Source organism: Salvelinus fontinalis, unplaced genomic scaffold, assembly GCF_029448725.1.
Source record: "Salvelinus fontinalis isolate EN_2023a unplaced genomic scaffold, ASM2944872v1 scaffold_0055, whole genome shotgun sequence".
In the NCBI taxonomy this organism is placed as follows: domain Eukaryota; kingdom Metazoa; phylum Chordata; class Actinopteri; order Salmoniformes; family Salmonidae; genus Salvelinus; species Salvelinus fontinalis.
The window spans coordinates 283,946-299,348 of NW_026600264.1; the positions used below are offsets into that span (position 1 = coordinate 283,946).

Here is a 15,403-nt window from a genome sequence, read left to right on the forward strand (position 1 = left end):
CTAGTGTCTGTCTGTACAGAAACACAGTCTGGAAGTGATGTCAGCTTGACTGCATAATGACATGTGACTAGAATACCTCTCTTACCTGTGTTTTACTCTCTAGTGTCTGTCTGTACAGAAATACAGTCTGGAAGTGATGTCAGCTTGACTGCATAATGACATGTGACTAGAATACCTGTCTTACCTGTGGTTTACTCTCTAGTGTCTGTCTGTACAGAAATACAGTCTGGAAGTGATGTCAGCTTGACTGCATAATGACATGTGACTAGAATACCTGTCTTACCTGTGTTTTACTCTCTAGTGTCTGTCTGTACAGAAATACAGTCTGGAAGTGATGTCAGCTTGACTGCATAATGACATGTGACTAGAACACCTGTCTTACCTGTGGTTTACTCTCTAGTGTCTGTCTGTACAGAAACACAGTCTGGAAGTGATGTCAGCTTGACTGCATAATGACATGTGACTAGAACACCTGTCTTACCTGTGGTTTACTCTCTAGTGTCTGTCTGTACAGAAACACAGTCTGGAAGTGATGTCAGCTTGACTGCATAATGACATGTGACTAGAACACCTCTCTTACCTTGTCAGCTGAAGGAGACCGAATACATTTAAGACTACAGACAAGACTGACAAGAACAAAATAGACTGACGCCGACGCTGTAACGTGTTCGGTGTGGTGTGTGGTGTTTCCACTGAGTTTGACGTGAGTTAATGACCAATGGGGAGGAAAGAGTGTGTTTAGGATGGGGGGGGGGGGGGGGGGGGGGCAGAAATGGAAGATGGTTGTTGGGTAGTTGCTCAAAGGTGGTTGTGAGAGAGTGTGTGTGCGTGTGTGTGTGTGTGTGCGTGTGAATGTGTGTGTGTGTGTGTGTGTGTGTGTGAGTGTGTGTCCTACCTTCCACATCCAGCGGTTGGGTCCTAAACTGGACGGCGGGACTATACGGCCCCGCCCCTACCGCCGTGAACGCACACACTTTGACGTCATACACCGTGTCGGCACTCAGCCCTTCCAACGTCACGCTAGATTCCGGTACCGTCACCCCCACCTCCCCGGTAGCATTCCCACCTCTACCGTTAACATCCCGGTACTGCACCGAATACTTCACAATCTTCCCGTTTTGTTCGATAAGCGGGACAGACTTCCAAACTAGCTGTATGGAGGACGCCGAGGCGCCATCAGAGAGGATATTTTCTGGGTATCCTCCGGGAACGTCTTCCGGAGTGGTCACCTCGACCGCTGCCTCCTCTCCGTAACCAATCTTATTCCGGGCGGAGAGTCGGAACACGTACGACGCCCCCTTGTGGATATCCTGCGCCGTGTAGGACTTTTCCTTGGTGGGGAATTCTACCACGGTGAGGGGGAGGACATCCAGGCGTCCGAAGGTTAGACGGTACCCCAGGAGAGGGGTAGGGGGGCTGGGTGGAGGCAGCCACTGGACCTGGGCCGTGCCCACGGGGGTGGGACTTACTGAGAGCCTGGGGCGTTCTGGGACTGGGGGGAGAGAGAGGGGAGAAGGTAGGAGCAGGATGAAGAGAGGGATGAGACGAGAGAGAGGGGAAGAGGAGAGAAGAGGATGTTACTATTAATGAGAATTAACTGCTCACGAACACCTGCTCACAATCTCTGCACAATTGTAGCCTGTCATTACAGCCAGAAATGGTGATGCACCTGCATTTTGAGCTGAAAGTCATTCATGCTAGCAGTCAATATCAACTAGGTATATCATGTTAACAGTCAATATCAACTAGGTATATCATGTTAGCAGTCAATATCAACTAGGTATATCATGTTAGCAGTCAATATCAACTAGGTATATCATGTTAGCAGTCAATATCAACTAGGTATATCATGTTAGCAGTCAATATCAACTAGGTATATCATGTTAGCAGTCAATATCAACTAGGTATATCATGTTAGCAGTCAATATCAACTAGGTATATCATGTTAGCAGTCAATATCAACTAGGTATATCATGTTAGCAGTCAATATCAACTAGGTATATCATGTTAGCAGTCTATATCAACTAGGTATATCATGTTAACAGTCAATATCAACTAGGTATATCATGTTAGCAGTCAATATCAACTAGGTATATCATGTTAGCAGTCAATATCAACTAGGTATATCATGTTAGCAGTCAATATCAACTAGGTATATCATGTTAACAGTCAATATCAACTAGGTATATCATGTTAGCAGTCAATATCAACTAGGTATATCATGCTAGCAGTCAATATCAACTAGGTATATCATGTTAGCAGTCAATATCAACTAGGTATATCATGTTATTAGTCAATATCAACTAGGTATATCATGCTAGCAGTCAATATCAACTAGTTATATCATGTTAGCAGTCAACATCAACTAGTTATATCATGTTAGCAGTCAACATCAACTAGGTATATCATGTTAGCAGTCAATATCAACTAGGTATATCATGCTAGCAGTCAATATCAACTAGTTATATCATGTTAACAGTCAACATCAACTAGTTATATCATGTTAACAGTCAACATCAACTAGGTATATCATGTTAGCAGTCAATATCAACTAGGTATATCATGTTAACAGTCAATATCAACTAGGTATATCATGCTAGCAGTCAATATCAACTAGGTATATCATGTTAGCAGTCAATATCAACTAGGTATATCATGTTAGCAGTCTATATCAACTAGGTATATCATGTTAGCAGTCAATATCAACTAGGTATATCATGTTAGCAGTCAATATCAACTAGGTATATCATGTTAGCAGTCAATATCAACTAGGTATATCATGTTAACAGTCAATATCAACTAGGTATATCATGTTAGCAGTCAATATCAACTAGGTATATCATGTTAACAGTCAATATCAACTAGGTATATCATGTTAACAGTCAATATCAACTAGGTATATCATGTTAGCAGTCAATATCAACTAGGTATATCATGTTAACAGTCAATATCAACTAGGTATATCATGTTAGCAGTCAATATCCTCAGTTAAAGGCACATGACAGCCCGCTTGGAGTTTGCCAAAAGGCACCTAAAGACTCTCAGACCATGAGAAACAAGATTCGCCGGTCTGATGAAACCAAGATTGAACTCTTTGGCCTGAATGCCAAGAGTCACGTCTCAAGGAAATATGGCACCATCCCTAAGGTGAAGCTTATGTTGGGATGTTTGTCAGCAGCAGGGACTGGGAGACTAGTCAGGATCAAGGCAAAGATGAATGGAGCAAAGTACAGAGAGATCCTTGATGAAAACCTGCTCCAGAGCGCTCAGGACCTCAGACTGGGGCGAAGGTTCACCTTCCAACAGGTCAACAACCCTAAGCACACAGCCAAGACAACGCAGGAGTGGGACAAGTGTCTGAATGTCCTTTTGTGGCCCAGCCAGAGCCCGGTCTTGGACCAGATTGAACATCTCTGGAGAGACCTGAAAAATAGCTGTGCAGCAACACTCCCCATCTAACCTGACAGAGCTTGAGAAGATCTGCAGAGAAGAATGGGAGAAACTCCCCAAATACAGGTGTGCCAAGCTTGTAGTGTCATACCCAAGAAGACTTGAGGCTGTAATCATTGCCAAAGGTGCTTCAACAAAGTACTGAGTAAAGGGTCTGAATACTTATGTAAATTTATATTTCCGTATATTTTTTTTAAATAATTTATCAAAAAAAATCTAAAAACCTCTTTTTGCTTTATCATTATGGGGTATTTGTGTGTAGATTGATGAGGAAATAAATTTTTTTACTCCATTTTAGAATAAGACTGTAACAAAATGTGCAATAAGTAAAGGGGTCTGAATACTTTCCGAAGGCACTGTATGTAGCCTACTAAAATACGTATGGTCGTTGATTTTAAAATTCAGTTTCACACTGGCGACCCCCATTTAGAGGAATCACTGCTCTAAAGAAGTCTTTGAAGTCTTAGTAAATCTGTCTCAGTGTCTGGTAGCAGGCTGGGTAGCTGTGTCTGTACTGTCTGTGATATTATGTTGGGATGATAAATGATAAGTACGTAAGTCTGTGAAGCCTTAGTAAATCTGTCTCAGTGTCTGGTAGCAGGCTGGGTAGCTGTGTCTGTACTGTCTGTGATATTATGTTGGGATGATAAATGATAAGTACGTAAGTCTGTGAAGCCTTAGTAAATCTGTCTCAGTGTCTGGTAGCAGGCTGGGTAGCTGTGTCTGTACTGTCTGTTATATTATGTTGGGATGATAAGTACGTAAGTCTGTGAAGCCTTAGTAAATCTGTCTCAGTGTCTGGTAGCAGACTGGGTAGCTGTGTCTGTACTGTCTGTTATATTATGTTGGGATGATAAGTACGTAAGTCTGTGAAGCCTTAGCAAATCTGTCTCAGTGTCTGGTAGCAGGCTGGGTAGCTGTGTCTGTACTGTCTGTGATATTATGTTGGGATGATAAGTACGTACGTGAGTCTGTGAAGCCTTAGTAAATCGGTCTCCGTGTCTGGTAGCAGGCTGGGTAGCTGTGTCTGTACTGTCTGTGATGTTATGTTGGGATGATACATGATAAGTACGTACGTGGGAGGGTAGTGCAGAGAGTTTGGGGTTTGCTCCGTGCCCCGTCACCCTTGGCGGTGTACGCCCCCACAGACACAGAGTAGGCAGTATCAGCCTGGAGTTCCCCTAGAACCACCTCCTACAGAACACATAGAACGTAGAACTCATCAGTATTACAGAACCACCTCCTACAGATTATAGAACTCATCAGCAACATGGGCCTGTACAGTATCATCTCCATTGAACTCCATTCCATAGTTCCATTCTACTCCATTCCATAGTTCCATTCTACTCCATTCCATAGTTCCATTCTACTCCATTCCATAGTTCCATTCTACTTCATTACATAGTTCCATTCTACTCCATTCCATAGTTCCATTCTACTCCATTCCATAGTTCCATTCCACTCCATTCCATAGTTCCATTCTACTTCATTACATAGTTCCATTCTACTCCATTCCATAGTTCCATTCTACTCCATTCCATAGTTCCATTCCACTCCATTCCATAGTTCCATTCTACTTCATTAAATCGTTCCATTCTACTCCATTCCATAGCTCCATTCCATAGTTCCATTCTACTTCATTACATAGTTCCATTCTACTCCATTCCATAGTTCCATTCTACTTCATTCCATAGTTCAATTCTACTCCATTCTATAGTTCCATTCTACTTCATTCCATAGTACCATTCCAGGCTGTGTCCATTCCATAGTTCTATTCTACTCCATTCCATAGTTCCATTCTACTCCATTCCACGGTTCCATTCTACCCTATTCCATAGTTCCATTCTAGGATGTCCCATTCCATAGTTCTATTCTAGGATGTGTCCCATTCCATTGTTCTATTCTAGGCTGTATCCCATTCCATAGTTCTATTCTATTACATTCCATAGTTCCATTCTACTCCATTCCATAGTTCCATTCTACTTCATTCCATAGTTCCATTCTACTCCATTCCATAGTTCCATTCTAGACTGTATCCCATTCCATAGTTCCATTCTAGACTGTATCCCATTCCATAGTTCCATTCTAGACTGTATCCCATTCCATAGTTCCATTCTAGGCTGTATCTCATTCCATAGTTCCATTCTAGACTGTATCTCATTCCATAGTTCCATTCTAGGCTGTATCTCATTCCATAGTTCCATTCTACTCCATTCCATAGTTCTATTCTAGGCTGTATCTCATTCCATAGTTCCATTCTACTCCATTCCATAGTTCCACTCTAGACTGTATCTCATTCCATAGTTCCATTCTAGGCTGTATCTCATTCCATAGTTCCATTCTACTCCATTCCATAGTTCCATTCTAGGCTGTATCTCATTCCATAGTTCCATTCTACTCCATTCCATAGTTCCATTCTGGACTGTATCTCATTCCATAGTTCCATTCTAGACTGTATCCCATTCCATAGTTCCATTCTAGGCTGTATCTCATTCCATAGTTCCATTCTAGGCTGTATCCCATTCCATAGTTCCATTCTAGGCTGTATCTCATTCCATAGTTCCATTCTAGACTGTATCCCATTACATAGTTCCATTCTAGGCTGTATCTCATTCCATAGTTCCATTCTAGACTGTATTTCATTCCATAGTTCCATTCTAGGCTGTATCTCATTCCATAGTTCCATTCTACTCCATTCCATAGTTCCATTCTAGACTGTACCTCATTCCATAGTTCCATTCTAGACTGTATCCCATTCCTTAGTTCCATTCTAGGCTGTATCTCATTCCATAGTTCCATTCTAGGCTGTATCTCATTCCATAGTTCCATTCTAGGCTGTATCTCATTCCATAGTTCCATTCTAGGCTGTATCTCATTCCATAGTTCCATTCTAGGCTATATCTCATTCCATAGTTCCATTCTAGGCTGTATCTCATTCCATAGTTCCATTGTAGGCTGTATCTCATTCCATAGTTCCATTCTAGGTTGTGTCCCATTCCATCATTTTTTCTACTAGCCCATGGGACCGAAACACAGGCCAAGACAACAGCATAAATGAGACCTTTTTTAGATACCAGATCACAGATATACTTACATATTCTGCTGATTCATTGTATTCCCACTAAACGACAGAACGAAGCAGAGAGCAGAGGGAGAGAAAAAAATGGATTTTTTACATTAGTCTCATATTTTATAATCTCATAATCTGATAAAGGCTTGTAAAATATATAATATATATTATTCTTTATTTTATTTTATTTTTTATGAAAAAAATAAAAAAATCAATCTCTTTCCAGTAGGGTTTTCAGTTATATCTCAATGTTCGATTCTATTCCAACATTACATTCTATTCCAACATTCCATTCTAATCCAACATTCCATTCTATTCCAACATTCCATTCTATTACAACATTCCATTCTAATCCAACATTCCATTCTAATCCAACATTCCATTCTATTCCAATTTTCCATTCTATTCCAACATTCCATTCTAATCCAACATTCCATTCTATATCAACGTTCCATTCTATATCAACGTTCCATTCTAATCCAACATTCCATTCTATATCAACGTTCCATTATATTCCAACATTCCATTCTATATCAACATTCCATTCTATTCCAACATTCCATTCTATTCCAACATTCCATTCTATTCCAACATTCCATTCTATATCAACATTCCATTCTATTCCAACATTCCATTCTACATCAACATTCCATTCTAATCCAACATTCCATTCTATTACAACATTCCATTCTATTCCAACATTCCATTCTATTCCAACATTCCATTCTAATCCAACATTCCATTCTATTCCAACATTCCATTCTATTCCAACATTCCATTCTAATCCAACATTCTGTTCTATTCCAACATTCCATTCTATATCAACGTTCCATTCTATTCCAACATTCCGTTCTATATCAATGTTCCATTCTATATCAACATTCCATTCTATATCAACGTTCCATTCTATTCCAACATTCCATTTTATTCCAACATTCCATTCTATTCCAACATTCCATTCTATATCAACATTCCATTCGATATCAACATTCCATTCTATATCAACGTTCCATTCGATATCAACATTCCATTCTATTCCAACATTCCATTCGATATCAACATTCCATTCTATATCAACATTCCATTCTATATCAACGTTCCATTCTATATCAACGTTCTATATCAACATTCCATTCTATTTCAACATTCCATTTTATTTCAACATTCCATTCTATATCAACTTTCCATTCTATTTCAACATTCCATTCTATTCCAACATTCCATTCTATTCCAACATTCCATTCTATATCAACTTTCCATTCTATTCCAACATTCCATTCTATTCCAACATTCCATTCTATTCCAACATTCCATTCGATATCAACGTTCCATTCTATATCAACGTTCCATTCTATATCAACGTTCCATTCTACATCAACGTTCCATTCTATATCAACATTCCATTCTACATCAACGTTCCATTCTACATCAACGTTCCATTCTATATCAACATTCCATTCTATATCAACGTTCCATTCTATATCAACGTTCCATTCGATATAAATATTCTATTCAGTCTGTCTGAGTTGTCTTCCGTTGTTACCTGTGAGTCGTCTAGGAGAATATCCTTGATGAGGTTGGGTCCAGCGGGATCTCCATAGTTCATCTTCATGTAGTGGACCTGGTAACCTCTGACCTGACCATGTTGCCGCTCCACGGCCGGTGCCCGCCACACCACCCTGATTGCTGACGAGTTCACCGCCTCCGTTATCACGTCGCGCGGAGGACCACTGGGAACTGGAAATGCATTGTAGGATAGGTCGAGGTCAAGGGTCGGGGTTCAAAAGTTGTGGTGGCTCTTAGATGGTTTAGATACTCCGGGGGAGGTGAGCGTTTGGAGGTCGGATAGGTTGGTGGGTTGAACGTTTTTTGGGGGGGTTCTGTTCAAAATGTCGATTAATATATAGGAGATGAGATTTGAAAAAGCACCAAAAAGCAGATAAAGACGGCCTGAAAAACTGGCCTGACATTCAGAGAGCGAGAGTGAATGAAAGATAGAGAGGGGAGATCAGACGATACAAGGAATCCTAAGGGGCCGTGGTTCCCAGAACATCATATAACCTCGGTTATACAGAGAAAGGTACAATACAAACGTATACCAAGAAAAAGGTTCAGTTCTGTAGAGGTAAAGTTAACTTCAGCATGATGAGTCAGGGTTGAAAGGAAAGACTAAGGGCTAGCTGGATTCCCCCCCTCCTTTACAGAGATGGTTTAAGCTATAGGGTTCAGCAGCAGTTCACAGAGGCATGGTTAATGGTGCGTACTATTATGCCCCTCATGTAGGGGTATTTAGTGACACATCCGCAGGGCTGTGTAGTATTGTTCAAAGGGGCATTGTCAGTGGAATACACCGCATCAACCCCCCCTCGGGCCCAGGGAGAGAAGAGAGGAGAAAAAAGGCAGGATTTTAGAAGGAAATTACTGTGTAGAGGTATAGCCAGGGGAGGTTTCTTTCTTAGAATGAAGGTCAAGGAGAAAACACAGCTAGAGTTGCTGGGAAATAGAATGCCATTTGGGATGCACGCTACTGGCTGGAGGTTCTCAGGTGATGGCATTGTTAGTGGGGCGAGCCATTTTCACCAACGATAGGGGTGTTTAGTACCAACAGGAAGGGGAAAGGTTTGGGACATACCATCTTCCTCAGTGCGTACGAGTAGTTGTAGACTCTCTGGTCCTTCTCCGGCTTCCGTCAGGGCTCTGACCGTGATTCCATACTCTGTCCATTTCTCCAGGTTTTCCAGAAGGTACGGAGAGCTTTCCGGTGGAATTCGGCTGACTTGCTGGGAAGTCCTGTTGTCCCCTTTCGTGACAGAATACTGGATGGAATATCCCGTTATGATTCCGTTCTGGAATTCCGCCAGGGGCGGAGCCCAACTTACCAGGATGCTGGTGGAGTTGGGGCTGGAGCATGTGACCTGCTGGGGAGGGGCTGAGGGTTCTGATTGGCCAGGTTTGAGGAAGTACGGGTTGTTTTGGTGGATGTGATTGGTTGTGTGTGTTGATTGGTTGGTGAGGTAGTGAGGTGTTTAGTGGAAGATGGTGACAGAGTCAACAGACGAGACAGAAAAGAAAAAAAAGGGAAAAAAAAAAAACACAAAATGAAAATAAAACTCTCGGACCGATGTTTTCTATAAAGAAAAATGACCAGAAGACTAGCACAGGTACAAAATGGCGGAAGCGAACGTCAAATCTAGGGTTGCAAAATGCAGGTAACTTTCCCAAAATGTCCAGGTGTTCCAGAAATCCTGGTTTGGGGAAAGTTTGGGAAGGTTATCGGAATTTAACACCCCTATTCAAATGTGTTCGATAGAAAATGTTGTCAACTGAAAACAAATGAAAAAGACTGATGAGATATAAAGAAGATACAACAGAAAGGACACTGAACTGAGTCTCTTGGACAACATGTAACATGTAACCTACCTTGACATGAACTTAATGAGTAAGTCTCACTCCAACGCCTTCTATCAGTCTCAGTGCTTCTCCCCAGACTGACCCACTTCACATCTCTAACTACTTTATGCCTTGTAATCACCTTACCTTGACTGTAGCCCTGACTGACTGACATACTTCCTCACCTTGACTGTAGCCCTGACTGACTGACAGACTTCCTTACCTTGACTGTAGCCCTGACTGACTGACAGACTTCCTTACCTTGACTGTAGCCTTAACTGACTGACAGACTTCCTTACCTTGACTGTAGCCTTAACTGACTGACAGACTTCCTCACCTTGACTGCAGCCCTGACTGACTGACTGACAGACTTCCTCACCTTGACTGTAGTCCTAACTGACTGACAGACTTCCTTACCTTGACTGTAGCCCTGACTGACTGATAGACTTCCTCACCTTGACTGTAGCCCTCACTGACTGACAGACTTCCTTACCTTGACTGTAGCCCTGACTGACTGACAGACTTCCTCACCTTGACTGTAGTCCTGACTGACTGACAGACTTCCTCACCTTGACTGTTGTCCTGACTGACTGACAGACTTCCTCACCTTGACTGTAGTCCTGACTGACTGACAGACTTCCTCACCTTGACTGTAGCCCTGACTGACTGACAGACTTCCTCACCTTGACTGTAGCCCTAACTGACTGACAGACTTCCTTACCTTGACTGTAGCCCTGACTGACTGACAGACTTCCTTACCTTGACTGTAGCCCTGACTGCCTGACAGACTTCCTTACCTTGACTGTAGCCCTGACTGCCTGACAGACTTCCTTACCTTGACTGTAGCCCTAACTGACTGACAGACTTCCGACTCATGGAAGTTTGAACAAGTTTGGAAGATATACAACTAAAGATTAAATTGTGAACATTTTCCAAAATCGTGAAACATTTACCTATTGTTTCACTGTATAAAGTAATCTTATTCTGTTGATCTTATTCTCCACAAATTGTATCTTGTGATTCCATGACATATGAGGCCTGTTTAATCCAAATGATAACTCAGGTCCTCACAAGTATCTGATAGATGACATAATGAGGTCTGTTTAATCCAGATAATAACTCTGGTCCTCATAGTATCTGATAGATGACATAATGAGGTCTGTTTAATCCAGATTATAACTCTGGTCCTCATAGTATCTGGTAGATGACATTAGAGGTCTGTTTAATCCAGATTATAACTCTGGTCCTCAGAGTATCTGATAGATGACATATGAGGTCTGTTTAATCCAGATTATAACTCTGGTCCTCAGAGTATCTGATAGATGACATTAGAGGTCTGTTTAATCCAGATTATAACTCTGGTCCTCAGAGTATCTGATAGATGACACATGAGGTCTGTTTAATCCAGATTATAACTCTGGTCCTCATAGTATCTGATAGATGACATAATGAGGTCTGTTTAATCCAGATTATAACTCTGGTCCTCATAGTATCTGATAGATGACATAATGAGGTCTGTTTAATCCAGATTATAACTCTGGTCCTCATAGTATCTGATAGATGACATAATGAGGTCTGTTTAATCCAGATTATAACTCTGGTCCTCATAGTATCTGATAGATGACATAATGAGGTCTGTTTAATCCAGATTATAACTCTGGTCCTCAGAGTATCTGATAGATGACACATGAGGTCTGTGTAATCCAGATTATAACTCAGGTCCTCATAGTATCTGATAGATGACACATGAGGTCTGTTTAATCCAGATTACACCTCTGGTCCCTATAGTATCTGATAGATGACATAATAGGTTGTGTTTAACCCTAGATTATAACTCTGGTCCTCAGAGTATCTGATAGATGACATTAGAGGTCTGTTTAATCCAGATTACACCTCTGGTCCTCAGAGTATCTGATTGATGACATTATAGGTCTGTTTAATCCAGATTACACCTCTGGTCCCTATAGTATCTGATAGATGACATAATGAGGTCTGTTTAATCCAGATTATAACTCTGGTAGAGCAGTACCAGCAGTAGTAGTAGTGTAGGTAGGGACATACGTGTCTGTGGTGTATCTGTGGTAACCTCGTTGGTATACGCTCCGATGCCGTGTTTGCTACGTGCTGCCAGCTGGAAGGTGTAGGAGGAGAATGGCTTCAAATTCTTTATAAGGTAGGAGGAGGCAGGGTCAAAATTCAGCTTCTTCTGGAGAGAGAGAGAAAAAGAGAGAAAGAGAGAGATGTGAGAGAGAGAGAGATGGAGGAGAGAGAGATGGAGAGATGGAGGAGAGAGAGAGAGATGGAGGAGAGAGAGAGAGAGAGAGAGGAGGAGAGAGAGATGGAGGAGAGAGAGAGAAAGAGAGAGATGGAGGAGAGAGAGAGATGGAGGAGAGAGAGATGGAGGAGAGAGAAAGAGAGAGATGGAGGAGAGAGAGAGAGATGGAGGAGAGAGAGAGATGGAGGAGAGAGAGAGAGATGGAGGAGAGAGATGGAGGAGAGAGAGAGAGATAGAGATAGTTAAGGTTAGGGGTAAGGTGGAAGGTGTAGCAGGTAGACAGAGGTTTAAGGGGTCAAAATCAAAAGCAGAACACTGACATTCCTGTCTTGCAGGAAATCACACACAGTAGTATGGCTGGTGACATTGTCATGCTGGAGGGTCCTGTCAGGATGAGCCTGCAGGAAGGGTAGCACATGAGGGAGGAGGATGTCTTCCCTGTAACGCACAATGTTGAAATTGCCTGCAATAACAACAAGCTCAGTCCGATGATGCTGTGACACACCGCCCCAGACCATGACGGACCCTCCACCTCCAAATCGATCCCGCTCCAGAGTACAGGCCTCGGTGTAACACTCATTCCTTCGACGATAAACGCAAATCCGACCATCACCCCTGGTGAGACAAAACCACGCCTCGTCAGTGAAGAGCACTTTTTGCCAGTCCTTTCTGGTCCAGCGACGGTGGGTTTGTTCCCATAGGCGACGTTGTTACCGGTGATGTCTGGTGAGGACCTGCCTTACAACAGGCCTACAAGCCCTCAGTCCAGCCTCTCTCAGCCTATTGCGGACAGTCTGAGCACTGATGGAGGGATTGTGCGTTCCTGGTGTAACTCAGGCAGTTGTTGTTGCCATCCTGTACCTGTCCCGCAGATGTGATGTTCGGATGTACCAATCCTGTGCAGGTGTTGTTACACGTGGTCTGCCACTGCGAGGACGATCAGCTGCCCGTCCTGTCTCCCTGTAGCGCTGTCTTAGGTGTCTCACAGTGCAGACATTGCAATTTATTGCACTGGCCACATCTGCAGTCCTCATGCCTCCTTGCAGCATGCCTAAGGCACGTTCATGCAGATGAGCAGGGACCCTGGGCATCTTTCTTTTGGTGTTTCTCAGAGTCAATAGAAAGGCCTCTTTAGTGTCCTAAGTTTTCATAACTGTGACCTTAATTGCCTACTGTCTGTAAGCTGTTAATGTCTTAAGGACCGTTCCACAGGTGCATGTTCATTAATTGTTTATGTTTCATTGAAGAAGCATGGGAAACAGTGTTTAAACCCTTTACAATGAAGATCTGTGAAGTTATTTGGATTTTTATAAATTATCTTTGAAAGACAGGGTCCTGAAAAAGGGCCATTTCTTTTTTTGCTGAGTTTATAACATGGATTGTAAAGAGGAAAGTATATTGAGACTTTGTGAAAAGCAACTGAGCGCTATGGGTTTAAGAAATGGGGTTTAACTAATCCACAGATATATCTCTTACCTCTTCGTTGTCACCAGACCTCCTGTAGACCAGTTCATATCCAGTGATCAGGTTTTCAGGCCCACTCTGTGGAGGAGCTACCCATGACAGCAATATACTGGTCTCTGACTTGGCCTCTCCTTTGAAGTCTGACGGCTGGGACGGAACTGGGAGAGAGAGAGGAGCGACTACATTATCCACAATACACTGCGGGAGAGAGATGGACTACAATTCCCACAATACACAACTGGAGAGAGAGGGACTGCACTACCCACAATACACTGCGGGAGAGAGAGGGACTGCAATTCCCGCAATACACCACTGTAGGTAGGGGGACTACATTACCCACAATACACCACTTGAGAGAGATGGACTACGTTACCCACAATACACCACAGTGTCAAATACAAAAAAATATAACTTTATTTAAAGTGCATTTAACACAACAAAATTTACAGTAAAAAAATCGAATGAAATAAGTAAATGCACACAGGAGGCAATAAACTATGGGTAAAATAACAGAAACCCTGTAGAGTGAAGGACTATGTCAGGAACCCTGTAGAGTGAAGGACTATGTCAGGAACCCTGTAGAGTGAAGGACTATGTCAGAAACCCTGTAGAGTGAAAGACTATGGCAGAAACCCTGTAGAGTGAAGGACTATGTCAGGAACCCTGTAGAGTGAAGGACTATGTCAGAAACCCTGTAGAGTGAAGGACTATGTCAGAAACCCTGTAGAGTGAAGGACTATGTCAGGAACCCTGTAGAGTGAAGGACTATGTCAGGAACCCTGTAGAGTGAAGGACTATGTCAGAAACCCTGTAGAGTGAAGGACTATGTCAGGAACCCTGTAGAGTGAAGGACTATGTCAGAAACCCTGTAGAGTGAAGGACTATGTCAGAAACCCTGTAGAGTGAAGGACTATGTCAGAAACCCTGTAGAGTGAAGGACTATGTCAGAAACCCTGTAGAGTGAATGCCTATGTCAGGAACCCTGTAGAGTGAAGGACTATGTCAGAAACCCTGTAGAGTGAAGGACTACAGTATGTCAGAGACCCTGTAGGGTAAAGGACTATGTCAGAAATCCTGTAGAGTGAAGGACTATGTCAGAAACCCTGTAGAGTGAAGGGCTATGTCAGAAACCCTGTAGAGTGAAGGACTACAGTATGTCAGGAACCCTGTAGAGTGAAGGACTATGTCAGAAACCCTGTAGAGTGAAGGGCTATGTCAGAAACCCTGTAGAGTGAAGGACTATGTCAGAAACCCTGTAGAGTGAAGGACTATGTCAGGAACCCTGTAGAGTGAAGGACTATGTCAGGAACCCTGTAGAGTGAAGGACTATGTCAGAAACCCTGTAGAGTGAAGGACTATGTCAGGAACCCTGTAGAGTGAAGGACTATGTCAGGAACCCTGTAGAGTGAAGGACTATGTCAGAAACCCTGTAGAGTGAAGGACTATGTCAGAAACCCTGTAGAGTGAAGGACTATGTCAGAAACCCTGTAGAGTGAAGGACTATGTCAGAAACCCTGTAGAGTGAAGGACTATGTCAGAAACCCTGTAGAGTGAAGGACTATGTCAGGAAGCCTGTAGAGTGAAGGACTATGTCAGAAACCCTGTAGAGTGAAGGACTATGTCAGGAACCCTGTAGAGTGAAGGACTATGTCAGGAACCCTGTAGAGTGAAGGACTACAGTATGTCAGAAACCCTGTAGAGTGAAGGACTATGTCAGGAACCCTGTAGAGTGAAGGACTATGTCAGAAACCCTG

The 15,403-nt window shown here is 42.6% G+C and overlaps 1 protein-coding gene across 1 annotated transcript in view; it reads right to left on the reverse strand.

Annotated features, from left to right (window-relative positions):
• LOC129842588 (receptor-type tyrosine-protein phosphatase delta-like) overlaps nt 1-15,403 on the reverse strand; it is a 198,521-nt gene that overhangs the window by 84,786 nt on the left and 98,332 nt on the right. Inside the window, exons 11-17 of the mRNA XM_055911208.1 lie at nt 13,662-13,807; nt 11,972-12,116; nt 9,153-9,458; nt 8,064-8,257; nt 6,545-6,571; nt 4,527-4,644; nt 896-1,492 (exon numbers count right to left, since the gene is read on the reverse strand). Coding sequence (XP_055767183.1) covers nt 896-1,492; nt 4,527-4,644; nt 6,545-6,571; nt 8,064-8,257; nt 9,153-9,458; nt 11,972-12,116; nt 13,662-13,807 — 1,533 coding nt within the window. The remainder of the gene's footprint in view (nt 1-895; nt 1,493-4,526; nt 4,645-6,544; nt 6,572-8,063; nt 8,258-9,152; nt 9,459-11,971; nt 12,117-13,661; nt 13,808-15,403) is intronic.